Source organism: Juglans microcarpa x Juglans regia, chromosome 3S, assembly GCF_004785595.1.
Source record: "Juglans microcarpa x Juglans regia isolate MS1-56 chromosome 3S, Jm3101_v1.0, whole genome shotgun sequence".
NCBI lineage: Eukaryota > Viridiplantae > Streptophyta > Magnoliopsida > Fagales > Juglandaceae > Juglans > Juglans microcarpa x Juglans regia.
In genome coordinates this window covers 25,827,715-25,853,871 of record NC_054599.1, presented here as the reverse complement: position 1 = coordinate 25,853,871, position 26,157 = coordinate 25,827,715, and the positions used below count along the sequence as shown (strand labels likewise).

At 36.4% G+C, this 26,157-nt stretch overlaps 2 protein-coding genes and 1 long non-coding RNA gene across 5 annotated transcripts; all 3 read left to right on the top strand.

Annotated features, from left to right (window-relative positions):
* The first annotated feature begins 465 nt into the window (after positions 1-465).
* Positions 466-7,602, top strand: LOC121258862. Of its 2 annotated transcripts, XM_041160391.1 has the most exons (7): positions 468-1,444; positions 1,588-1,767; positions 1,849-3,205; positions 3,278-3,440; positions 5,395-5,558; positions 6,550-6,808; positions 7,237-7,602. In XM_041160391.1, the coding sequence occupies exons 1-7, from the start codon at positions 1,372-1,374 to the stop codon at positions 7,342-7,344; spliced, it is 2,304 nt and encodes a 767-aa protein (XP_041016325.1). In that variant the 5' UTR covers positions 468-1,371; the 3' UTR covers positions 7,345-7,602. The 2 variants fall into 2 exon arrangements, with proteins under 2 accessions (XP_041016323.1, XP_041016325.1); XM_041160389.1 differs by having other exon boundaries at positions 466-1,444; positions 1,588-3,205.
* A 1,180-nt stretch (positions 7,603-8,782) lies between these two features.
* LOC121258189 lies at positions 8,783-11,376 on the top strand. The gene is made up of 2 exons (XR_005939356.1): positions 8,783-8,895; positions 11,154-11,376. It is a non-coding gene; the product is annotated as an uncharacterized LOC121258189 (long non-coding RNA).
* Positions 11,377-12,756: 1,380 nt separating this feature from the next.
* On the top strand, positions 12,757-25,740 carry LOC121258008 (endoplasmic reticulum-Golgi intermediate compartment protein 3-like). 2 transcript variants are annotated; one of them, XM_041159324.1, is made up of 13 exons: positions 12,757-13,158; positions 14,093-14,166; positions 14,527-14,610; positions 14,813-14,893; positions 15,969-16,049; positions 17,118-17,210; positions 18,163-18,342; positions 18,487-18,554; positions 19,107-19,158; positions 20,704-20,757; positions 20,852-20,944; positions 24,395-24,461; positions 25,466-25,740. In XM_041159324.1, exons 1-13 carry the CDS (start codon positions 13,017-13,019, stop codon positions 25,537-25,539), a joined length of 1,143 nt encoding a protein of 380 aa, XP_041015258.1. In that variant the 5' UTR covers positions 12,757-13,016; the 3' UTR covers positions 25,540-25,740. The 2 variants fall into 2 exon arrangements, with proteins under 2 accessions (XP_041015258.1, XP_041015259.1); XM_041159325.1 differs by lacking the exon at positions 18,163-18,342 and having other exon boundaries at positions 12,798-13,158.
* Positions 25,741-26,157: the final 417 nt, after the last annotated feature.

The window sequence follows — 26,157 nt, the reverse complement described above, 5'->3', positions numbered from 1 at the left end:
AATCAACTAGATAACAAACTTCCAATTTATTTTTTTAATATTTATTTTATAAATTTAATTTAAATTGAGATCATGTAAGATTGAGATATTTTTAATAAAATGACACATTTACTAAATTATTATCAACTGTAAGGGGAAGAAAATAAGATTTAACAGCAATATATGGTCAACAGTTAAAAGACAAAATGATATCTTACTACATAAAGGAAAAATATTTTTTCTTGGACTATAATCTTCATAAGTTTATTTTAAATAATGTATTTTATTTGGAATTTACTATATATCAGTCACTATTCATTTTCACACCTCACACCTAACAAGTTTTTTTTTCTTCATAAGGTATAGGATGTGAGGTGAATAGTGGCTGATGAAAATAATTATTCATATAATTTTCTATCTTTTACGGTATTTTTCAAATCAAGAATGAGACGATGCACATAATTTATTGCAAAGGTGTCTTTGATGAATATTTTTTTTTTTTATAAAAATACAATGTAATTCTTTGTTTAGTTTTGTCACAACTTAATACCTAAGCTAAGTGGCTCAAATGCATTGATTATATACTCTCAAAATAAGTTTTTTTTTTTCCCCTTTTCAGTACAAGCATTTTCTTTTAAGTGGCTCAAATGCATTGCTTTCAAAGTACACAAGTGTTTAAACTCCATATTTTTTTTTTTTTATGATGGGTCTCTCCAATTAAAAAAAAAAAAAGGTTTTTAAACGCACGTTTACTTTGAGAAGCACGCAAAATTTGTGACAAAAGAGAGGATTTGGGATTTGGAATGTGTTGTTGCAAACTGATTGATACGAATAACAGAAAAATTAAATAGAATAAAATAATTAATCTTTTTAAATATATATTATTTAGTATTTTTTAAATTTTAGATTTTTACAACCAATACGAATTTTACCGACAAATTCTTTCCCACGCGCTGGCAACCATAAATACCTGCACCACAAAGTAGAAGATCGAAATTGATTGCAGTCTGGGGCCCACAGTTGGTCCATTGATTCGGAGCGTGTTAACACGCATTTGAAAGAGGGTCAGCTTCATAATTTTCAAGTAAAAAAGAAATAAAGTAGGAAGTAAATGCTTTAAATAGTATGTTGAGAGTTGAGACTCAAGTGTATGGTGTGTTTGTCTCGCCTTGCACTCTGTGTTATATATGTATATTTCTATCGATGGCCATAGGCCGTCTCTTGCTCTTCGGCTTTAATGGCGTGAGAGACCGTACTGGGAGTGTGTGTATTTGTACGGTCCCTCAGTAACCGTATGTAAAATCCTTCAATCTTTGCATGCTTCACCAACTCCTCACAAAGAAACCCAGAATCCAAACAAGATGATTTTTACCGGAATGAAATGCGATTGAAATGCTCTCACATCATCACAAACAAAAACCACATTCATTTCAAATTCTGAGCATAAACCAGACGATAGAAAGTGGTAATCTCTTATATTTGTTTTTTAGCCTATGTGAATCAATATATGATGTGGGTTTTCTGATTCCGGGGATTGATTAGTTTGTGGTCACATTCTTGCTACGTTTGTTCATATTTTTCTCTCTTTGTTTGTTTGATATTTGAAAGAGGAGAGATTGGAGAAAATGATGAAGACTGATGAAGAGCTTGAAATGTTATTGGGTGAGATCCCTCATGCAACATCACACAATATCCATCATCATCATCTGCATCATCAACATAATAGTACTCATCGTGTCGACCGTGGTCATGGGCCATTTATAAGTCAGAGAACTCATGGCATGTATGGTATGTATGATGATAACCCGTCATGTCATTATAAGCATTCATGTGCATCCTCTCCTGTAAGTGGGTTGTCTTTGCATTCAGATGGCTCTTCCTCAACATTGTGCTCTGGTGGGAATCCTCTCTCTGACAATGGATCACCTACCCCGCCTCCAATAGAAGAGCTTAAACCCCATTTGCCTTCTGTAATTTCCCAATACCCAGATGGATTATGCTTGGATTCTAAAATACCCGATTCATCTGTTAAAATGAAGACCAGCAGGAGTTTGATTGATGAAGTGAATCTTTGTAGAAATCTTAGTAAAGTGTATATTGGCAATGGAAAAGAGGATTTTTCAAATTCGAGACACTTCTTGGTGGACAGGGACAGGCTTCTCTCTGGTGACTGTTTCTTCAGTGGGAGTAATAAAATCAATATTGATGAATATGGGAACTGTGATAATCTCAGGAGAGGATCTTCTGATTATGTGGGATTTCAATCCCCTGTTCCATCACGTGCTACAAGTTTTGAGGGTTTGGCATTTTCAGGATTGCAGCCGGAATATGAAATGGGTAATTCATCGGGGTCAAGATTGTCGCCCAGACACCCTGGTAATTATTTTCCTGATTTTGGCTACTGCAATAGCTCGACAAATTTCCCAAGGCAAAAAACAAAAGAGCAGACAGATAACTATTTCCTACGGGGGAGTCCTGTTTCAAATCTCCCTACTTCTTTGAGTGGACTGCCAATGGTTGGGTCTCCTTTCTGTCCAAGACAAGACGGGATGAATTTGAATGAAGAAGCAGGTGCACCAACTCTGCCCAATTCCCTTCCATTGGCGAATCCAAGGCCTCATATGAGTGTTAAAAACATGCTACTTTTTGGCCTGCCCTTTTCCAATTGTAGGACTGTGGCATCCTCAAACCTTAGCATCCCACAAGTAGATCTTGAGTCTCTTACTAGTGAGGAGAGCTTCATTATTCAAGGTGAAGCTTTAAATCATCAAGTCAACATGGGATTTGATTGTTCAAGGGGTCAGATTAGGGATGCCTCGCATGAAATTGGTGTGAGCAAGCGTGTAGGAAGGTCATATCTAGATAGCTGGCAACACAGTGCAGTAATTTGTGATACTACTCGGAGTGCAAGGATATATTGCCCATTCTCTCAACCACCTAGTTATAACTCCTTGGCTGAAGCCCAAGGGTACATATATCTACTAGCAAAGGATCAGCATGGTTGTCGTTTTTTACAAAGGATTTTTGATGGGGGTACACCAAAAGATGTGCAAATAGTATTTAACGAGATTGTAAACCATGTTGCTGAACTTATGATGAATCCATTTGGGAATTACCTTTTGCAGAAGTTGTTGGATGTTTGTAATGAAGAACAGAGAAAGCAGATACTGCTCATGGTAACTGAAGAACCAGGGCAGCTTGTCACAATCTCTTTAGACCCTCATGGGTAAGTCGTGAACATGATATGTATTCATATGACTTTATTTGTCTGCTTTATTAACATTTTTATTTCTGTCAGCACTCGCGTAGTACAGAAGCTGATTGAGACTCTCAAAACCAGCCTTGAGATTTCACTGGTTATATCAGCCCTTGAACCGGGGTTTCTTGCTCTTGTCAAGGACCTGAATGGAAACCATGTGGTCCAACGATGCTTGCAATGCCTGAGCATTGAAAATAACAAGGTGAAGAGTTTTATCTTCTTAAATTGCCAATGTTTACATGATATTATCCTAAACATATGTGTACTCCACCTTGTTGGCCATGAATTTATATGCTGTCGCTATGTCCACTTCATTCATATATATAATATCTATCTTTTACTGATAAAAAAAAAAAAAGAATTTATATGCTGTTGTATGCCTGATTTGTCCATATATGCAAAGTTGTTGATCAATTTTTGTGGCATTCCTGACTTAATTATAGCATACTGCATTCCAGTAAGACAGTGCACTTTTTCCTTTTGTTTGTGAATAATCTAAAAAAAAAAGTGATTCTCAAAATAAGATTTGCTCTTATCTTGTAATGAAATAATCTTGCAAGACCTCTTGATTATTTTTAGTTTCTGTTTATGATGCTCTAAACTTGCAAAAAATATGCAGCACGGATGGTGTTTTATTCTGATGCAAAATTAATCTCTGCAACTGATAACAACTATTGATGGGGTTAATTATTGATAGGGAAACAAATGTACAACAGTCTACAAAATTAAAAGACGTTACTTGCTACTCCTCTGCACTTATAACATACGACATGTTTAAATCATCAGATTTTGGCAAGTGCGGCAAAATATTCCAATTGAGCATACCACACACACACACACACACACAAATATCTGAATGGTTTTTGATAATCCACTACATTGCTGTCTTATAAATGCTTCTATTCTAACTTAATTTGGCAAAAAGATAAATAATTCAGCTTATATTGAGTTTGGATCGCTTACTAATTGTTTGAGGATAAATTGCCATTCACCGCTAGAGGTGCATTTTTTAATCAGAACTACCCAGTTACCATGAAAAGAGCATGGCATGGGAGTTCATGTAAGCATTAGAACATGTAGAATAATCTGAATTAACTTTTCATAATCTCGTTGGATTGTTTTGGTCCTCTATAGAATAGCACACCCAAAAAGTAAATCTCTAAGATGCTTTGGAAACTGTATCTAGTCATCCTCCTCTGTAGTATATCACTTACATAAGATTCAGAGCTGAGCTTGTGCAGATACATGACGCAGAAGTGATATATACCAAAAAGTAAACATAGTGCATTTAAATATATGAAATCAATGGCCAAGAGATGGGTATGCATGCAGAGAAGTTTGTGATGCATCCATCATGGACGTATTTCAAGCACTGACCCACAATATGAGAGCTGGGAAACGTAAATTTAGCTATTGAAAAGAAGGAGGTCCTTGAGGAAACATCTGATAGGATAATGGTTTCGTACAAATTCTCTGAGGTTCTTAAATTTATATGAACATATATAGTTGAAACTAGAAGTGGTATTGCCTTTTGGGGTCATATGACATATATACAGTTAGTTTAACACCATAAATTTTTTTGTTAGTGTTTAACGCTGCATATTCCTTGCATGATGATTTTTTTCCCATAAAAGTCTCAGGAAGCTTCTTTAATACATATAGTCAGGGCACTCCCTCTGTGCACCCAGTAGATGATGGTGGGAATTTAGTTTCAACATAAAATGATAGCATCAACATGAAAAATGGAATTGACAATTCTACCACAGCTTAAGCGCAACTGCCTGATAACAGTCAGTAGTAGTTCATATCTCATAGTGATTTTATTTTGTGTGCGATTAGAAATGGTAATTGCTTGTAATCCTCGATCCTAGATTGAGGCGTTTATTGCAGTTAAGTTGGTGTTCTAATTGATTATAAGTGCATGAATCAGAAGGCATTAATTTGTTCCGTGACTGAAAAAATCGCCTTCTAGATGCTAATAAGATGTACTTATGATCGCGTTTAGAGCCACACTCTCCTCCTTCCCTTGTTGCAACTTATATAAAAAGAACACAAAGTGTTAAGAATTAATTTTTGGTTTTTGCAATTTCTGTTCATTTTTATGTCAAATTTTCTCATTATAGTTTACACTTCCCTTTCATGTCTATATTTGGCAGTTTATATTTGTTGCTGCTGCAAAGCATTGTGTTGACCTTGGAACTCATCAACATGGATGTTGTGTTTTGCAACGATGCATCAGCCATTCGACTGGGGAACTTCAAGAAAACTTGGTTGCAGAAATTTCGGCCAATGGACTTCTGCTGGCTCAAGATGCGTATGGGTAATCAATTCAAAAATATTTTTACTAACAATGATATCAAGAAGGACTTGTCCTGATATCAACAAATCAAAAGATGCTTCTTTATTTTTTTTTCTCAGTACCAAAATTTATAATTCGATCAATTTAAAGTTACACATTGGGTGGTCAAGTTTTCTGAGAATTGGAAAGTTGGTCGACAAGCACACTAGAAATATCTGTTTGGGTTTCAAACCTAGGATCTTTTGCATCTAGCCTATGCCTCCTACTAAGCCTACTGATGATGACTCAGCTTTAGTACAATTACTGAAAATGTATAACCCCTTATTATTCTTTATAGTCTTTCAACCCAAACCCTATTTGTTTTTAGTCATGATCATTGTCTTCTTGGTGTTATTATTGTAATAAATTGGCCAACCATATGCCAATGTATTGAAAAGCAATTATCCCTATGAGGTCGATTTATGTCCTTGAACGTCTCCTTGGACATGCATATGGGGGATTGTATAGCTGTAAAGGCTAATGAAAAGCTGAACTCCAGGGTTCATAAATTGGCTTACAACACCCTTGCCTGCATTTTTTTTCTCCCCTTCCAGTCTTTTACCTTTTCCTGGTGAAACTGTGTTTGCAAGTAAATGAGCTTGTATGATAATTTGGTCTTTTAATTGAATATTGTAACAAAGGACCTTGTCTACTACTCAGGGCGGGGGAAGTAGCCGCCTCTTCATTCCTTCAGATTCAGATACTGAATTGTTGAATTGTATCTCTTGGACAGAGATGCAGAAGCTCTCTCTTCAGCTCAAGAGGGCGTTCCACCACTTCGAATGCCTTTTTTAAATGTATTCATATGAATATATATATATATATATATATAATGTTGTCCAAACTCTTGAACGTTTTAATGCTTTTTTGGGTCTACCCTTTCTTCTTTTGCCTATTTTTTGTTCTTTCCTTTATTTTAGAAAATACTAATTTTCTTGAAGCCTCTTGTTCATTTTTTTTTTTTCCCCCGTAGAAATTATGTTGTTCAGTTTATCTTGGAGCTAAGAATTCCTTCAGCTGCATCAAAGTTGTCCTCTCAATTTGAAGGGAACTATGTGCACCTCTCATCGCAGAAGTTCAGCAGCCATGTGGTTGAAAAATGCCTTGATGTATTTAATGATGAAAGTCGATCAAGAATCATTCATGAATTACTCTCCGTTTCTCACTTTGAACAGTTGCTTCAGCATCCCCATGCGAACTATGTTGTTCAAACAGCTCTTCGTGTTTCTGAGGTATTGGAATCAAATCCCTGTGATCTCTTATTGTAAACACACCAGGGTCCCGTCCTTTACCCACAGCATCAAACCTAAAACATGTGGTCTATGCAACTCAGAGAACTAATACTAACACTAAAGAAATCCAACACTAAGTCGATGGCATAATGAAGTTACAAGACAGATGAATAGGTTATCATGGAACAAGTATAGTTTGGTTGCTTTTTGTCTGAAAGGAAAGAGAAATTCCATTAGCCCATTAAAAAGGGTTGGTTTGATATTGCCACCTCATCTAAAGAAATTGGAGTTATTCATCAATAATTTCTATTCTTCTTTTTTCATGCATGTATATCAGAGGAATGGTGCATCTAGAAGTCTTAGTAGCCATAACTAAGAATCTCTGATCATGTTAACCTTCACTAATGTCCTGATATTTTTCTTACCAGGGTCCTATCCACAACTTATTGGTTGAAGTAATCGAGTCCCACAAAGCAATTTCACGCAACAGTCCATATTCTAAGAAGATTTTCTCTCAGAAGCTTTTGAAGAAGTGATGTACATTCTCAAATTTACCATTTGAATTACTGTTGTTCTTTGTCATCAGTAGCTTGTTAGCTCTTCTACTCCCACTCCAATACATCTATAGAAAAATTAGCCTGTAAAATTTGATGCTGGTAACCGGGCCAAGAGTTCCTCTTGTCAGGACTGCACAAAATATCCTATGTGCTCAGCTGAGTAGGCAATTTTGCTTCCAGTATAATCCTGGACCATGTACTATTATTCTGTTGTGTTGTTGATCTATGTTTTGGATATTTCTGCTCTTGTTTATTTTGGAAGTTCCACTGTATTATTTGTACGGTATAAGATGTTAGGATTCGGTCGCTGTTGCTATACAAATATAAGATGGATGCTTTTTCAGTAGTCCCTTCGTATCATGCAGGAAATTTTTACTTGCAGGCCGGTGACTGGTGTAAAAGACATATATTCCACACCATTATAAACATGACTTTGATTTGATTTGATTTGATTTGCCCATCTCATATGCATGTGAATGCATGATCTATGTCTATGTCTATGTCCTCTTGAACTAGAAAACTCCTAATGTGAATGGGTGAGGAACCATGATCATTGATCAAATAGGCAGTTTTATGGTGGGCTGAACCTCCCCCACCTTCAGTGGAGGAGTTGGCTGTTAATGGCTGCTACAATATACAACATTAATTGATATACTTTAAAATGATAAAATTCAGGATGAATATTAGATATGCTCTTTTGCTCTTCCTCAAACATTATATTTCTTCATTATCATTTTTCTTATTGTATGACATTTTTTTTAAGGGAAATAATTTATAGGTATGCAAGTTTCACTCACTATTTTTTTAAAAATATCAGTCTAAAACTTTCATAATTTTTTTTTAATGATAAATTACACTTTTTAAAATATATAAAATAATAAATTACACACTTTGTATGTGCTTGCTATATTTTTACAGGTATACAAAAGACGGATATAAAATAAAATAAACACAGAAAATAGCAAAGAAATTATAATAATGATGAGTAGTTGTAGGCTGCCACCCAGAAATGGTAGCCGGCGTGCGGCCTTAATCATTAAATAAAAATATAAAAAATATATAAACGAACTTAAGTGATATATTAATAATAATAATAATAATAATAATAATATAATTTTCCCTCCCAACCCGCAACGAGGATTGGTCCCAGACCTGCGCGTCACACAAAAGACACGTGGACCAATCACCTCATCGAAACTGATCGGATCTCAACGCCATTTCGATTTCATCTCCACGTGTCGGCCCTTTTGTCATTACCTATAAATTAAAAATCATATTTTCCTAATCTTAACAAACCAATTTTCTGTTCTTTTATTGCCCGGGAGCTCGTGCAAGACTTGAAGCTCCAAGAAGTCCGACCAGAGGGCCGAATTTGCTCTTGTCCAAGTTTTTCTTTCAACTGTTTGTCTCTCTGAAACTTTCGTTCTGCCGGAAATTTCACCAGAAACATGACATCATATGAATCAACTGCACTTGTCTCGGGTGGTGGATAGAGAATCTGGAGGAATATCAGACTTGTACATGTGTGAGGTTAGATATATATATATATATATATATTTAGATTAATTCCATTTTCTAAGAGTTTATTGTCTGCTATGAACTTTTCTTTGTAAATGGAATTGATAGAAAATATAATATAATAAAAAAAATGGAGAAGATAAAAGGAGAGAGATTGTGGGAGCTACATATTTGTTATTCTCAATTGCGTTGAAATAGAAAGTAGATAAAAGTACATGCAGATGGGACCAGGTAAATATTTTCGAAAATCAAATATCTTGATTTGATAATTATGTAATCAATTCAAATTATTGATTTGATATTATCTTTAACATCCCCTCAAATTCAAAGTGAAGAATTTTAAAATCTTGAGTTTGAAATTTGCATGTAGCCTTCATATTTATTGATTGATCGCCAATGAGATGATGAAAGTGGCATTAGTGATGAAGTGACTACCGGGTGGAACATCAAATATGAATTTGTGGCCAATAATGGGTCAAAGCCAACAAAAGGCTAACAATAGATCAAAAGATTGATCCGACAATGAGCTACATATGGCCTTGGTCAACTATATGACCAAAATTGAAATGTCAAAAATGAGTTTGGGGCTTCAAACAATACTTACAACAGATCAAAACCCAATAAAAAAAGGGCTTACAACTAATTAAAATACTCCAAATGCGTTGATTTGAGATTAAATATGGTAGAACGGCGATGAAGATTGTTGTGAGAGGTAAAGCTAGCATAAAAACTTTAAAAGAAATAGTTTACAGGATCGAGTTTGACGTTAGCCAAGGGCTCTGACACTAGGAAGGAAAATAAAATAAAATAGGAGATGGAGAAGAGAGAAAGAGGGACAAAGACTTGAGGGCTACATTTTTATTATTCTCAAGTATGTCTAGATACAAATAATTGTAATCAAATCAGGATATTAATCAAATCAAATTTTTGATTTGATATTGTCTTCAACAGGAATTGGCTCTTTTTTATGGGGTCATTTTTTATTTATTACCTAATTGTTCCCCCCACCCACCCACCCAAATAAATGCTACAAGTAAATGGCTTATCATATTTCAGTATTAATTTCTTAGGCCTCGTTTGGTTACATAGATGAGATGAGATAAGATGAGATTGGATAAAAGTTGAAAGTTGAATAAAATATTGTTAGAATATAATTTTTATTTTGAGATTTGAAAAAGTTGAATTGTTTATTATATTTTGTGTGGGAGTTTAGAAAAATTGTAATAATTATATGAAATGCTCATCTCATCTTGATAACCAAACCAGGCCTTAATCTATAGAACTCATGAGATTGAGAATAATTATCAGTACAGAGTTTAATGTGTGCAGATTTCTTTTATCTTATTCCCTAACTTGTAAGACTTGGCCAAAAAGAGTTCAATTGTGCTTGTGGATTCGTGCTTGTGGGATGTCATACTAGGTTAGGTAGTTGCATTATAGACAAGAAAATAATGTAGGTCCATGCCATTGAAATCAACAGCAATGGCCTAAGTATATAGTGTTCTAAAAATAAATCTTTAAGCTCCTCCAGTGATCTCTCCTTATCTTCAAACGTCTAGTCATCACGCTCATGCCACAAACACCACATAATGCATATAGAGATCATCTTCCAAACAACTTTAATTTGTTGTACACCTTTGGCCAACACTGACACCACCATCTCTAGCATAATCCAAGCCAAGTTTAATCTACTGAACACCTCATTTCATAATACCTTAGCTATCTCACAATGTAGTAGAAGATGATTTACAGACTCGCCCCATTCTCTACACATACAACACCAATCGACGATGATTACCCTTTGATTCCTCAGGTTGTCTGTTGTGAGAATCTTCCCTAATGAGGTTATCCACACAAAAAAGCTGTTTGGGGGGTACCTTATGTCTCCAAAGCCTCCTACACGGAACTGGATTTGGGTCCTTGTGTGAGAGCCTTATAAAAGGAGCGAACCGAGAATACCCCTTTACCAGCGAGTATCCACCACAGTACATCTTCCTGCTGATTGCTCGATTTTATGGAGTACAAAAGGCTGTAAAAATCTATAAAACTGCTCATTTCCCAGTCTTGTGCCGCCCTACTAAAAATGATATTCCAATGGATTTGCCCCTTGATATCTCCATGACTTTCGCTACTGATACATTTTTATCACTTGCAAAATGGAAAAAGTGAAAGGAAATACCTCTTGTAAAGTACTATTACCACACCAAATATATTTACAGAATTTAATCTTGGAGCCTTCCTCCAACTGAAGTCTAGCGTGTCAATTCAAGAATCGAAGGATCGGTGGCAGCACAAGAAGAAGAGAAAGCTTGAATGGCTTCAGCACAGCCACCGTGTGCTTGCGAAGAGAAATAAATCATGAATGTATTTGATTTTGATGTCATTTCTTGATTAGTAGAGACGTCTCAATGACTATGATGGGAAAAAGTTCTTTGCAAATTTCGAAGATGTCATTCCGTAAGCAATGAGGAAGCAAAACATTTTCACGAAAAATTATTGCATTAAACCGCATTGAAAACGCTAAAACAGTAAACAAGTTAACAAAGTAACCTTTTTTTTTTTCCCTGAAAATTAATGTAACAAAGGAATAGAAAACTTACCCTATACTCTGTAAGATTTTCTCATTCGATGCAGGATATTGAAAACAGTGTTTTAAGTGAATAGAAAGTGGGAAAAAAATGGAGATTTTTTTTTTTCTTCAGAGATGACAAGATGTATTTATCTAATGTTAAAGTGTGCGGATCTACTGCCTATTGGTCTCCTACGACCATCACCAGCTTGGCCAGCAATCTCTCCAGCCGCCAATCTGTCAGACAGTAAAAAAAAAAAACTGATCAAAAGAGTGGCATATGAACCATACGCCCCTCCACAGATAGTGAATGTCCTATATAGACGTATTGACGCATCCTTCGATTACTATGTTTTTATATTTTTTACTTTCTCTAACCAATGATAAAGATAAAGTGGTTGTGAAAATTTACTATAGCCAATCCAAACAAACAAGATGCAACACACATCGATTCATTGTGACTTTTATTCGCAGGCTTACAATTTATTTATCAGACTATGATAAAACCGCTTCAAACGGCTTCCTCTTAATGTAAAATAGGTAGAGCCAATTTTTGGCTTTGGATCTCTCTCTTTTTATTCCACTTGTGTTGCATTGGTTTGTTTTGGGATGATTGTTGGAGATTCACATTCTATTGAATCTAGTATCATGTAACCACTTAATTTAAAAAAAAAAAAAAAAAAACTGAACCAAGTTTCCAAAACATTAAAATAAAAAAATATATTTTAAGAATGTAAATTAAATTAAATGCCTTCCAGTTTTATCCGTAAATCTTGAGAATATAAATGAGTTTTCTAAAATTTTGAGATCACAAGTAACTCCTTTTGTTTGTTCATTCAATATTACTATTGTAATAATTTAATTAAATATGGCAGCTATAATATACATGTTAGAAATATAATAATATCTAAAAACTTGGAAGAAAAACAAGAGGAGATATTATTTTCCTTTAAAAAAAAACCATTATTTGTCTTTCTCGTTTGAAATTGTTTTAGTCCCAATGATTGAATTCAGGAATAAAAAACTCGCTAATTTAAAGAGTCAACAGGAGAGTCTTGTCCAAGTCTTATTAATATAAATTAATTAATTAGATTAGATTAAATATTAAATAAATATAATGAGATTTAATTTGTGTATTCTAATTTATATAGATAAAAATCTTAATAAATTATTAAATTTATATTGATAAAAATCTTAATTCTAAAAATCTTAATCCCGTGTAGTAAGAAGAGACGAGTCGCCAAGGTTGACCCAATTGACAGTCCTCATAAATGTAACGTCCGTGGAATCAACGTTGCTCTTTTGGGTTGTTTTGGTGGTGTCAACTAACCAAAATTCAGACACACGACAACTTCCTTTGCATTCGGAACAACAGCTCACACCAAATCACAAATTCGGCAAAGCGTCGCATCACTCGCCGTTGTCATTTTCTCTTCTTGGAAGCGCCGCTCATCCTCTGAGACGCTCGCCTAGATTACAGGGAGAGAAATTGAGCAACTTTTTTCTTTTTGTGGGTGATTATTACTTGTGTCAAAAGAAGGGGTGGGTCGGAAGTTTGGTGCTCATGGACAAGGTCCTTCACAAGCTCCGGAAGCTGGACGCGTACCCTAAAGTTAATGAGGATTTCTATAGCCGTACCTTTTCCGGTGGCCTTATCACCCTCGTCTCCTTCGTTCTCATGCTCTTTCTCTTCTTCTCCGAGCTCAGTACGCGCCTCTCTCTCTCTCTCTCTCTGTTCCTTTTTTCTTCGGTTTTCATACTCCGTATTTTTATATTTCGCTTCCTGTAAGATTTGTTTGGTTGCTGATAAAATTTGAAAGTTTAAAATTTTAATTTATCTACAGTGCTAGAATCCGTAGTTTTCAAGTCTTGGGTCTTAGAAAGTCTGTTGGAATTTTAGAAGAAACTCAGTTTTGCTTTGGGTCCTGGAAAGTCAGTTTTGCTTGGGGGCCGACCATGTATATCAATCTTTCAATTTCTTCCACTAATTCTGTTCTTGGAACTCGATTCTCACATTTGAAGTTCAACAAATGACTTTCTCATGTCTTTTCGCTAATTATTAAATACGAGCTCCATACTCGGATGTGAATTCAATGCTTGGTTCTACATGCCTGTACAGGCGGCCTTGTAAGAATGGCGATACAGATCAGGGGTTGTCATGGGATGGAATCACAATTGTGGATTATGATAAATAATTGGACTTAAAATCACGTGAATTGTGCCATGATGTTACACATTCTAGACCTTATTTCAACGTCCATGATGGCTGGTTGTATATGTTGATAGTTTCAGAATGATAGCAATTGCAAAGATTGGTATGTCAAAAACTATCCACTGGATTCTAATGTCGTTTCATTTTTAGACAAAAAGTGCGTCATATGATTTGATCAGTAATGCGGTGATGCAGATGGTGAAAGGCCATGTAGTAGATTTTCATTATTCTTCTTCTTCTATTTGCAGTTTGTATTGAAATTGACCCAGTCCTACTCCAATATTTTGGTGATTCTTCAAATGCTTATTTTATACTGGCACATACTCCATCTCTTTTCCCTTTACCTTTGCTCCCCAAATATTAGTCATTGTGTATGCTTTTATTGTTAAGGTTGGTGTCTATAATCAGTCAGTTGATTATGCTTGCAGGATTATTCCTCCATACCGTTTCCGAGACAAAGCTTGTGGTTGATACTTCAAGAGGGGGAACCCTACATATCAATGTAAAATAATTTCCTTTGGGGCTAAAAATGTTATCAGTTTTTATCATCTAATAATAATTTTAAATTCTAGCATGAGACATGGTATTCCTCTGTAGTATTTGAGTGTTTGCTGGATCTAATGGTTGTTATTTCTGTGAATCACTTCTTTTTCGTGTGTTCTATCAAAGATTTATTTTCAGAAGAATTTTGGAAATTTTCAGCTGTGGTAGTTTCTCATATCAACCTTCATGATTTTCACAAATTTTGCTCCTCTTATGATAGTTTTTCAAGTGTGGCTATTTTGTTTTGTTTTTTATAATAATTTAGCCATTACTAGTCATGTTTTATTTATTTGTGCCCTGTTTATATATGAAATTGCAGTTTGATGTCACCTTTCCAGCTGTTCCATGTTCATTGCTAAGTCTTGATGCCATGGATATCAGTGGAGAGCAACACCTTGATATAGTATGTACTGCAAGCAGTGAATTCTTTCTGCTTAATTTTCAGGGTTAATAATTCTGATTGTTTCATAGTGGAGTCATGCCCTGCGTTTGAAAGTCTAAATACTTACATCATTGCATTCTTGTTGCATCTGATGAGTTTTCCTGAATTTGATATTTGCGTACTCTTGTTGGCTTACAATGCTGACGTATTGTTTTACTTGCAGAGACATGATATAGTCAAGAAAAGAATTGATGCTCATGGCAATGTAATAGAGGTTAGGCAGGATGGGATTGGTGCGCCAAAGGTTAGTGAGAGAACAATTCTATGCAACTCTTCTTTATCTCATTTCTGACATATCTTGTCTAAACAATTTCCGTGGTGATGATATAATGTTGATTATCACTCTCCATCTGTCTGCATTATCTGTTATTAGTAGAGATACAAATCTTCATAGATGTGCTGAAATGTTATATATATATATATATATATATATGTATATATATATAAATTGTATGAGGTCAATTTTAGCAGCGAGCATCATCAAGAAACATTCATGGGGAGATGTTGTTTCATGGGGATATGGTTCTCAATGCAAATGAAGAAGATGGTGAATCTGTTAACCATCTTTTTCTTCATTGTGAGGTGGCTAAGATTTTGTGGAATGAGATCTTTGGTAGGATGGGTATTGCTTGGGTGATGCCTAAGCAAGTGGTGGACCTTTTTGCATGTTGGCAAGGTTTCGTGGGTAGTCAAAGTAGTGTAGGTGTGTGGAAGATGAACCCTTTGTGCTTGATATGGTGCTTATGGTTGGAGAGGAATGGGAGCTGCTTTGAAGATAGAGAACGCTCGATGAGAGAACTTGGGGAGTTTTTCTTTAGAACTTTATGTTTTTGGGCTAAGGCTGTTGTAGGGATGGAAATTTTCATGATTGGCTTTAGTCGTTTCTTGCTCTAGTTTGTATTTAGGTGTACTCTCTTGTATACTTCCGGTGTACTTGGGCTATGCCTGTTTACTTGGACTAAAATTCTCTTATTAATTATCAAAAATAAAGAAAGAAGAAGATCAGTGAAGCATTGTCTCTGCCTATTGATTTGAATTTCAAAATAAAGTGTGAAATTGTTAGAGTGCAATTGTCGGACAGACTTGGGGGCTTGACAGATAGTTGCCTGTAATACTAAATAGAGAAGTTTTTTATTGTGGAGTATTGGACTTCATATTTTGGGATTCTGAGATGGTGCTATTTATCAAAAGAAAAAAGGAATCTTAGATGGTGCTCTTTGTATTTTATTTCACGACTTTGTTCTGCAAAGGAAGTATTTCTCTTTGCTTATGTTTGTTTTACATCTGCTGGGTCTTACCTTCGTTTTTGCCCAAGGCAGGTTGAGAAGCCCTTACAGAGACATGGTGGCAGGCTTGAACACAATGAAGAATATTGCGGTTCATGTTATGGTTCAGAAACGGTACATTTGATAATGTGGTATCCCTTATGCTGCATTGGTATATTATAATAATTTTGAAGCATGCAGCAGCACTTCTATCTTAGGTATTAATGTACACCACCAGATTAGTTAACTAGAAAATCCTTGTGCACTAGTTACATAACTTACATTCTTGTGGCTATGAACCGGGGAACTACAGTCACCTTCATCAGGCCGATTCCATCTATTCTGAATTTGTATGGAAAAAAAAAATCCATAGTCCATGGTTTCCTCAAATTTATCCACATCATTTTGCTGTTATGGTTGTTGTTATCCTTTGATTTTTCAATCCACAAACATTTACCTAGCATCCTGCATACTTGTGTTCCCACCCTTCAACCACTTCTCATATATTGCTGAATTGTTTAAATATCCTGCATCAGTGCTGGAAGCAATTTTTCAGAATAAAAAATTTAGACATCTGTTAAAGTGGTTGACCATTGGGTCTTGGATCTTGTGGGTCCTAATGAGCCTTCCATGGTAACTGCTTGAAGACGAAGGCTTCTTTCAAAGGAAAAATTGCACCACCTAAGCAATGATATGGTCTGCCAGTCTGATGTCATGATAATTCAGATTTCCACTTATTGGTGTTGATCTTGCAGGTCCTGGGGAATGTATTGCACAATGGGCTTTTAAATTTTCCTAGGAGTGGCTTTTTGTTTATTTTAGCTGTTCTTGTTTTCAATACACAAACCATTATACTCATGTTGAACCTTGTGCAAAGAGGATGTCCTGGTCTGTCTTTCTTTTTTCCTTGGTACAACTGTGCAGTGGCTATTTATACTAGAGAACCAAGAAAAATTATATTTGCAAGCCGGTGTGGAGGGTGCACTCTCTACACTGCTGATATGGCAAGATCTAATTTATTAGAGAATTTAGCTTTGTACTTCTCTTGCAAATCAGATCCTGCCATGTTAGCAACGTGGAGGGTGTGCCCTCGACACCAACTTGCAAGTAGTAGGACTCTACATACACCATAATTTGTATAAGTTCTGGTCTTCCGGTAGTTGTTCTGTGTTACCTAATTTCTTGCTCTCCCCTCACTTGCAGTCAGATGATGATTGCTGTAACTCATGCGAAGAAGTTCGTGAAGCATATAGGAAAAAAGGTTGGGCACTAACAAATATGGATATGATTGACCAGGTTAGTCAGTTTGCAGATATGCTTTTTCAGGGCATTCTCTTTGTGCATGCACACATATAAAATACAAAGTAAAAACTAACATCATCAACATTTATCATCTCATATTAGTTAAGAATTTAACTAGAGCTTCTATTGATGCTGAACCTTAATGTCTGTGAGTTGGATTTTTAATCATGAAATTTAATATGCTACCTTTCCTGTGTGAATTCTTTTCTCCAACTGCAATATGCATTTTTATCTTCTCTTTTTGCCAATTGTCATTTTCTTTTCTTTTGAAGGCATTCTTCTTGTGATACACAAGCACCCAGGAAGTCTTTTTTTCCAGCTTGAATATGCTAGTTGGCTTGGTTTGGCTGACTAGCTAGCATGATTTCAATTTCTGTGTTTAAGCCAGGTTATATTATGTATCTGTAGGTGCACCTTTTTTTAATAATATTGGCTTTTAATTGGATCTACACTCTTGCTGAGACATTTTGTCACTGGCTGTTAGATTATTAAGAATGAAGACTCGATTATAACCTGCTGTGTAACTAGTTGTGCAGACTACACTATTTTTCTTCACCTCACCGTTCAGCTAGTTGTGGAACTAGTTAGGTCCACCGGTTCTGACGACTGTCCTTACATAAAAGACATACTGTTACTTTGACCCATAACTGCTGAGGAAGATAATGCAAGGAAGTCCTGAAGAACATGTGGTGTCTCTTTCGATCATTGGACCCTGATGACTCTCCTTTGACCATTTGCAGAGATGCAAATTTGTCCAACATTGTCTCGTGCTGTTTTGCAGTTTTTGAGTTTAAAATTTGCTCCTCAATGGAAGCAATACGTGCACACATGGGCATGTACAAACATAATTTATATTTTTCTCTATGCATATTTCAGTTCCCGAGCTTGGGAAGTCATCTTCTATAGATATTGTTTTTGACTTTCTATTTGTCCTTTTGGCTTTTAGTGCAAACGAGAAGGTTTTATCCAAAAGATAAAAAATGAAGAAGGCGAAGGATGTAATATCAATGGGGTGCTTGAAGTGAATAAAGTCGCTGGAAGTTTTCATTTCGGAACTGGGAAAAGCTTTCACGACTCGAATGTTCAGTTGCACAATTTGTTGGCTTCCCAAGATGATAATTATAATGTAATATTATCTTGGTACCAAGATTATTTTGTTTGAAAAGTGTTTTTTTTAGGGAAAGTTAGTACAGTCAATAATTGTCCTTATGGTGATGCTGTTCTAATATTAGATCAGCACTATTTTAACTCTCTCTGGTGCATGATACAGATAACTCACAGGATCAACAAATTGTCTTTTGGTCACTACTTTCCTGGCTTGATTAATCCCCTTGATGGGTAATTGCTTCATTCTTCTCCTGCCTAGCTATTACATGTTTAGAAATGCTTAAAGTTTTCTATATTGCATTGATGTCATACTAATTCAAATTGAATAAAGCTGGAATATTTTTTTTATACGAGTTTTTTCTGTTAGAAATTTGAATTAGTTTGGTGTGATCAGCATATCATATAAAACCGTGTGTCAAATCAGTTTTGGCTTTGGAAAATTCTGGTCGATGCATGATGTTCCACACTGAGAATTGCATTTTTTTTCATGCCTTTTCTCATAGTTATGTTATATGTACTCTTTTCTTCCCCTTCTTGATGCAATGTGCATTCCTTGTAAAAAATAAATTAGTATGTGGTTAATAATATTGTCTATCTCTTAAATAACCTTTTTTTTAGCGAGTAAGCAGCCCATTAATTAAAGCAAAAAGTATTGAACTTCAATAATGCCAATTTTGTTAATTTGTTATATACATTTCTTAATTCAATAAAATTTCATTTAAAAAAAAACCATTTAATTTAATATGTTATTTACATTTTTTTTACTTCTCAATGCCTTTTCAGGGTACAATGGGTGCATGAAAACCCAAATGGTGCGTACCAGTATTTTATCAAGGTTGGTATTATGCTCTTGTTTCATTTCTGTTTTCGAGGTTTTATAAACAGAATCTGAATGATCTTTTTCTTTTTGTGATTTATATTTTGACTTCATATTGTGAAAACTAAGCAGTGATATCAATTGATTCTTTGGGTTAAATGCAAGAATATAAAATAGTATCTTAAAAGTTTATGATGGTTGTAGATCATGGGCCAAGTGGTTGGTCTTGGGGTATCACTTAACCTTAAGGGGTTGGCCCAAGTGGTGAAGGCCTTGGTCTTGGGGTATTACTCCATTCAAGGTCCAATGTTCAACACCTCATGGGTACAAACAATCCTTTGGGGTCACACCCCCTAGCTTGGAGAGGTTCCCTGACATAAAAAAAATAAAAAATAAAAATACGGGCCATCATAACTCAATATATCTCTAGATATCAATGAGAATTCTTTTGAGATTTCTATTTCTTTAACCCATTCGAAGAATGCTGTTCTATTACCAACCATTGGATATATAATATACTACAAACATTTATGGATCTTCAGTCTTATCTTTCAAAAAAAGTGATTTCCCACTTTGATTGGTGATAGTGGGAATAAAAAACCCAGAGGAAACCATTGTGGTAGTTTTGAATGTCTCGTTGAGGGATTTTATTACAGTGGCACGGGACTGAAAGGTGGATCACTTTGCCTCATTTTATGCTCTGTTGTATCATCTTCGAGTGAGACAGGGTGGCAAAGCCTAGATGCATTGGGTCATATCTGAGAGGAGGTGTTCAAAGTTAAATTATTATATAAAGCATTAATTCTCTATAACAGAATTACTTTTCCATGGAATACCATTTGGAGGAGTGAGGCTTCCTTGAGAGCTGCCTTTGTTTGGACAGCTGCACTACAGACGATCCTTACCGTAGATAACTTTAGGAAGACATGTTATTGTAATGTAATAGTGCTAAATGTGCAAGAGAAATCGGGAAACATTCCTTTGTGTCCTAACTAGCACTTTGTGTGGGAAGCTTTTTTTAACCTTTTCAGGCTATTTGGGTGATAATGCTGAGATGAGTGGTAAATATTGTTAGCGTGCTGGAAATGGCAGTTTGATAGATGTGATGATGTGAAAATTGAGCCCGATTTGTTTGATGTAGTGCATGTGGAGAGAAATAAATAACCGAAGTGTTGAAGATAGCACAAAGACTGCAGAGGACCTGAGGCCTTTCTTTCTCAATTTACTCTATCATTGGATGGCTGGCCATCTATGTTTCTCTAGCTTTAGTTTCCAGGATTTTCTTGATCTATTTACTTTCTCTAATTAGGTCTACCTGAGGTTTACTTCTTTTATATTTGTATAATGTCTAATGCTTATTAATAAACTTATCTTACACGTGAAAACAATACAAAATGACCTCTCTCTCTCTCTCTCTCTCTCTCTCTCTCTCTCTCTCTCTCTCTCTCCTGTTAATGTTTTTTGTCTGCATGTATGCACATGCCTGTGTTTGCGGTATGGTGTTCTCACAATTAGCTCACATTCATAAGCAAGGATCTTTAGGCATTACTATATATTTGGCAGGTGGTCCCTGCTATATTCACTGACATTAGAGGGCGTAGCATCCAGTCAAATCAGGTATGGTTGAACAGATTCAAGATGAAAAAGTCTTATCCTTTTATTTTATTGATTAAACCATGCCCTGAGATGCACTATCTATCGTGTGGTGCAGTATTCTGTGACAGAGCATTTTAGGAGTGCAGATCCGGGTCGCTCTCGCTCTCTTGCTGGAGTTTTCTTCTTTTATGACATTTCCCCAGTTAAGGTAGGTATCTTTGTCCATGGCTGACAGGCTATTTAAAGATGTGATTTGGAGTCTTTCATAGTTATGAGGTGCTTGAGGTCTCATTGATGAATGATTCTCTACTTTGTTTTGATTTAAAGAAATTCATTCTAATTGCTTGGAGGCCGCCGGATAGAGGGTGCGTGAAATTAAATGTAGATGGAGGATCATGTGGAAATCTTGGAGAGTCGGGGGGAGGTGGAATTATTCGAAATCATAAAGGGGAGGTTTTGGCAGGATTTGTTCATTCTTATGGGCATACTACTAATACCATTGCTGAATGTCGTGCTCTTCTGGATGGTCTCAGATTGTGTCAGCATATGGGTTTGCGGGACTTAGTGGTGGAGTCTGATTCTCAAGTGATAGTGGGGTGGTTGGCTTTGGGGGTATGTAATTATTGGTTTCTATGGGATTTTTGGGAGGAAATTATAGGCCTTGTTTCTGAGTTAAATGTTAGGTTCCAACATATTTTTAGGGAAGCAAATATGGTCACTGATTTCTTGGCTAAACAAGGGACTCAAGGTATTAATGCGGATTTTTTTGGCGAGAATTCAGTACACGGAAAGTTTAGAGGGATTATTCGTCTTGATAAACTAGGAATTCCTTATATTAGATGTTAGTGGTTGGGGTTTTTTTGGTGCTTGATTGGCTGGGGTGAGGCTTATTAGCATCTGAGTTTATTTTTGTAAACATTCAGATTTTTTTACATGGTATTCCTCTGCCTAAAGTGAGGGTTTTTAACAATATATGGGAAGGGATCACTCTCGTACATGTGATCTCGGCTCTTTGAAAAATATATATATATATATATATATCATCATAGCTGCCACACTTATGAGATAACCAATCATGGATAACAACCAAAAAGGGCTCTTGTATACATCCAGTGTATTTTGGCTATGCCGATTGATATATATATATTTTGATTGGTAATCAAGGTATTTTATTCATAAGAGTAGGCGAACCCCAAGTATACAGGGAGTTTACATGAGAAATACCTAACTAGAGTTTACAGTTGATAATAAAAAGTCACGGACATTTAGTCCATTACAAACAATAGCCCCCACCCATGAGAACAATGTTTTAAAGAAAAACTTCCAGCTCCTCCATTGTCTTATCATGGTTTTTTAAGCTTCTATCATTTCGTTCCCGCCATATACACCAATACATGCAGATAGGATTCTAGATTGCTGCAACTTGTGAATTACTATGGAGACCTATCCAGCTAGCTAGAAAATCCACCAAACTAAAAGGCATGACCCAAGATAAACTGAGTCCTGGCAAGAAGTAATCCCACGTGTTCCTTGCTACCTTACAATGTAGAAACAGATGATCTACCGATTCCCCATCTTTCTTGCACATATAATACCAATCCAACACCATTACCCGACATTTCCTCAAGTTATCTGTGGTGAGAATTCTGCCCAATGCTGCTATCCACACAAAAAAAGCAGCTTTTGAAGGAACTTTTGTCTGCCAAATGCTCTTCCATGGAAACGTGTGTGGCTCGTTAAAACTTTGTGAAAATATCTAATACTGAACTTGCCTTTCTTAAAAGGACTCCAAATCATCCTATCCATGGTGCCCTCAGTCATACGTACAGAATTTAGTGCCGCATAGAACTCTGTGATCATCTCCAACTCCCAGTCTTGGGCTGCCCTAATGAATTCAACATTCCATTGAGGGGAGCCCCAGAAAACACCAAGAGGTCTGTTATTGTTGCATCCTTTTCTCATGCAAGCTCAAATATGGCAGGAAAGGTATCTTTGAGGCTTCGTTCACCACACCAGTTGTCATACCAAAATCTGACACGAGTCGTTACCCACTACTAAATGTGTATGTCTCCTAAACATCTCCCAACCCTTCCTAATGTATTTCTACAAACCCACCCCATATGGGCCACGTACCTCATTCGAACACCAACCACCCCATGTCTCCCCAACCTGCACATCAATAATAGACTTCCATAGGGCCCCTCTTTCATGTTGATACCACCACAACCATTTACCCAATAGAGCTTGGTTGAACTTCATCAAGTTACAAATTCCCAGTCCACCCCCAGAAGTTGGAGTACAAACCATTGACCAATTAACCAAATAGAATTTGAACTCGTCCCCCAGACCACTCCACAAAAAGTCGCATTGTAGCTTCTCAAGACGGTTTGCCACCTTTGCTGGTAACGGGAGCAAGGACTAAAAATAAGTGGGTAAGTTGGATAGAGTACTTTTATTCAAAGTGAGCCCACCACCTTTAGACAAATACAACCTCTTCCAAGATGTTAGTCTGCGTTCTACCTTCTCACTACATTCCAAATCTGCTCTGATTTAAAGGAAGCGCCCAAGGGTAAGCCAAGATACTTCAAGGGTAGAGAAAATACCTTACATCCCAAGAGAGAGGCTAAAGTCGCCACATCAGGAACAATCCCCACCTATACCATTTCAGACTTTGATAGGTTAACTCTCAAACTTGAGACAGCTTCAAAACAGAGAAGTGGAGACTTCAAAGATTGTATCTGCCCGGTATTTGGTCCACAGAAAATGATAGTATCATCCGCAAACAACGAGTGAGAAATGACGATGGAGCCATAATTACCGTTCCCCACCAAGAAGCCATAGAGAAAACCACCCTCCACAAGGCCTGCAATCATTTTAATAAGAGCTTCCATGACAAATACAAAGAGTAGTGGCGATAACGGATCCCTTTGTCTCAAGCCACGAGATGAATCGAAAAAACCCACTGGTGAACCATTCACCAAGACAGAAAAGCGGACAGTTGAAATGCAGAATTCTACCCAATTCAACAATTTCTCTCCAAAACCACATCTTTCTAGTAAATAAAGCAAGAACTTCCAATATACATGATCATAGGCTTTTTCCATATCTAATTTGCATAGTAACCCCGGTTCTCGAGATTTGAGTCGTCCATCCAACACTTCATTTGCAATAAAAACCGAATCCAGAATCTGTTTACCTTTAACAAATGCGTTTTGCGGCTTTGAGATTAACTTGTCCATCACCGTTCTCAATCGGTTTGCTAGTACCTTGGAGAGAATCTTGTAGACCCCATTCACAAGGCTAATGGGACAGTAATGCTGATTGATATTAATAAAACTTTTACTTTAAACAAACCAAAGGGGGGGGGGGGGGGCGGGGGGGATCTGTGGATTCAGTGAAAGTGAGCTACATTAGAAACAAATATACCTTTTTATGTGCATGTATACACAGACACACGTTTAAGTTGTCTATGTAGTGCACCCCATGGCATCTCTCATGGCACTCATTTACTGTGAAAAACTTGACAAGCAATCAGTAGCTCTTTGCGCTTCTGTGGTGGATAAAAGACTAGGCATACTATTATGTCATTTAGATAAACTAAAACATCAGCTGCATTACGGTGCAGATCTCTTATCTTTTATATGTTTGCATGTTTCAGGTGACCTTCAAAGAGGAGCATATTCCGTTCTTACACTTTATGACCCATATTTGTGCAATTATTGGTGGTAGAGCTCTCTCTCTCTCTCTCTCACACACGCGCGCACACGCACGCACGGATGCACCATGCATGCATAGCGTGGGTTATAATGTTGAGTTATTTATACATTTGACAGTTCTGAGTTCACATTAAGCTAAACCTTAGGTTTCTGGTATCAGTCTTTGAGAAAAATATTGCTTTTCCGGCAGCAGTGGTTTTTATTTCCTTTTTTTCCCCTTTTTCTGAGATCTTCTAGATTTTTGGTTGTCAGTTTTGCTAGATTTAGTATATCCCCAGTGTAGCTGAAATCGTATTCACACACCATGTGTGAATACGCATGGAGCAATTATTCTTATGAAAGAAAGAAAGGATAATGCCAATGTAAGTGGCTAGTGTACATGGGGGACACTTGAAATTAAATCTTTAAATTGCAATGCTCCACAAATCCGAAGGAAGGAGCCAATGGGAGGCCCTATTTTACAGCTCCCACTGTATGCATGATGCAGAGGAAGTCCTCGAATTCCCTTTCCAACAAGCCTACAAATTTACTTACCAATAACAAAAGGGACGAACAAGCCAACAAATTCAATACTGAGGAATCACCCTCCAAATCTTAAATGATGAAAAACCAAAGAGACCATAGTTCTATGGCCATGGAACAATGATGCAGGCACTGAAACCACGGATTCCCTGCTAACATTGAATATAGAATACCTAGAGACCTTTATCTTTCAATGCTTGTGTGGATCAGCTAGGATGAGAATCTTCCCAAGAGTCACTGCCCACAAAAAGAGAGCCACCTTTTGAGGTGCACACGAAGTTTACCGTGCTTGCACATAATACACATGCATACACAGTCAACACATGCCACCAGCATATTGAGGTCATAAGAAGGGTTCTCTCTTATTGTGATTTGTATTCGCCAGTATGCTTTGCTTGGATATTGGTCGTAACACTTTTTTTGTATCACTTCTTGTTCTGACATTTATCACTTTGGTACAATTACTTAGGATCTCTGATCTCTTTGTTTAGGTATTTTCACAGTAGCGGGAATCATAGATTCGTTCGTCTATCATGGTCAAAGAGTGGTCAAGAAAAAAATGTAACTCAGCAAATGTACTAATAGTTTGGCCGTTCTGCTTGTGTTTGATGATCCAATCTTGTGGTTGGTGTTTTACACAAGAAATTTGTGAGGCAGAGAAATTTTGTAATCATTTCTTATGAAGGTTATTTCTGTTGCAATCACAAAAATCACATGAATAATATGTTCAACTAATGGAAGGGGTTCAATTTCTTTTTCTTTCAAATAATGCTTTCTTTGATTTTATTTTCTTGGGTTAATTCATTTTATAGATTAACTTGCCAAACTTCATGTGAATCTGATACGCATCCACTCAAACGACGATAAAATATGCTACAAAACGGAAAAACACAATTTATCTCTAAATCTTCTCGCTTGCTAGATGCGATGTCATGAATCATGAATCATAATGGTTATGAAAACCATCCGAGTGCATTTAAGCAATTGGACAGCAGCCAGAGCAGGTGAAGATGGTGGGATTGTGCCTGAAATGTCAATGGCATTTGCTTCTGGTCTGGACTTGTTGGCAGGCACTAATATGACTACTAAAAGGGGATCCTTCCAATTTCCAATTAGAATTGAGCATATGCTGTAAAAATGGTGGCAGCTATGACATAAATAGCTCAACCTAAAAACAGGGTTG

Coding starts and splice junctions, on each gene's coding strand:
- LOC121258862 (XM_041160389.1), top strand. CDS start 1,372: ATGCTCTCACATCATCACAAACAAAAACCACATTCATTTCAAATTCTG. Junction 3,206..3,277: donor ATCTCTTTAGACCCTCATGG/GTAAGTCGTGAA, acceptor TATTTCTGTCAG/CACTCGCGTAGTACAGAAGC. Junction 6,809..7,236: donor CAGCTCTTCGTGTTTCTGAG/GTATTGGAATCA, acceptor TTTTCTTACCAG/GGTCCTATCCACAACTTATT.
- LOC121258008 (XM_041159324.1), top strand. CDS start 13,017: ATGGACAAGGTCCTTCACAAGCTCCGGAAGCTGGACGCGTACCCTAAA. Junction 13,159..14,092: donor TCTCTTCTTCTCCGAGCTCA/GTACGCGCCTCT, acceptor TTATGCTTGCAG/GATTATTCCTCCATACCGTT. Junction 14,894..15,968: donor ATGGGATTGGTGCGCCAAAG/GTTAGTGAGAGA, acceptor TGCCCAAGGCAG/GTTGAGAAGCCCTTACAGAG.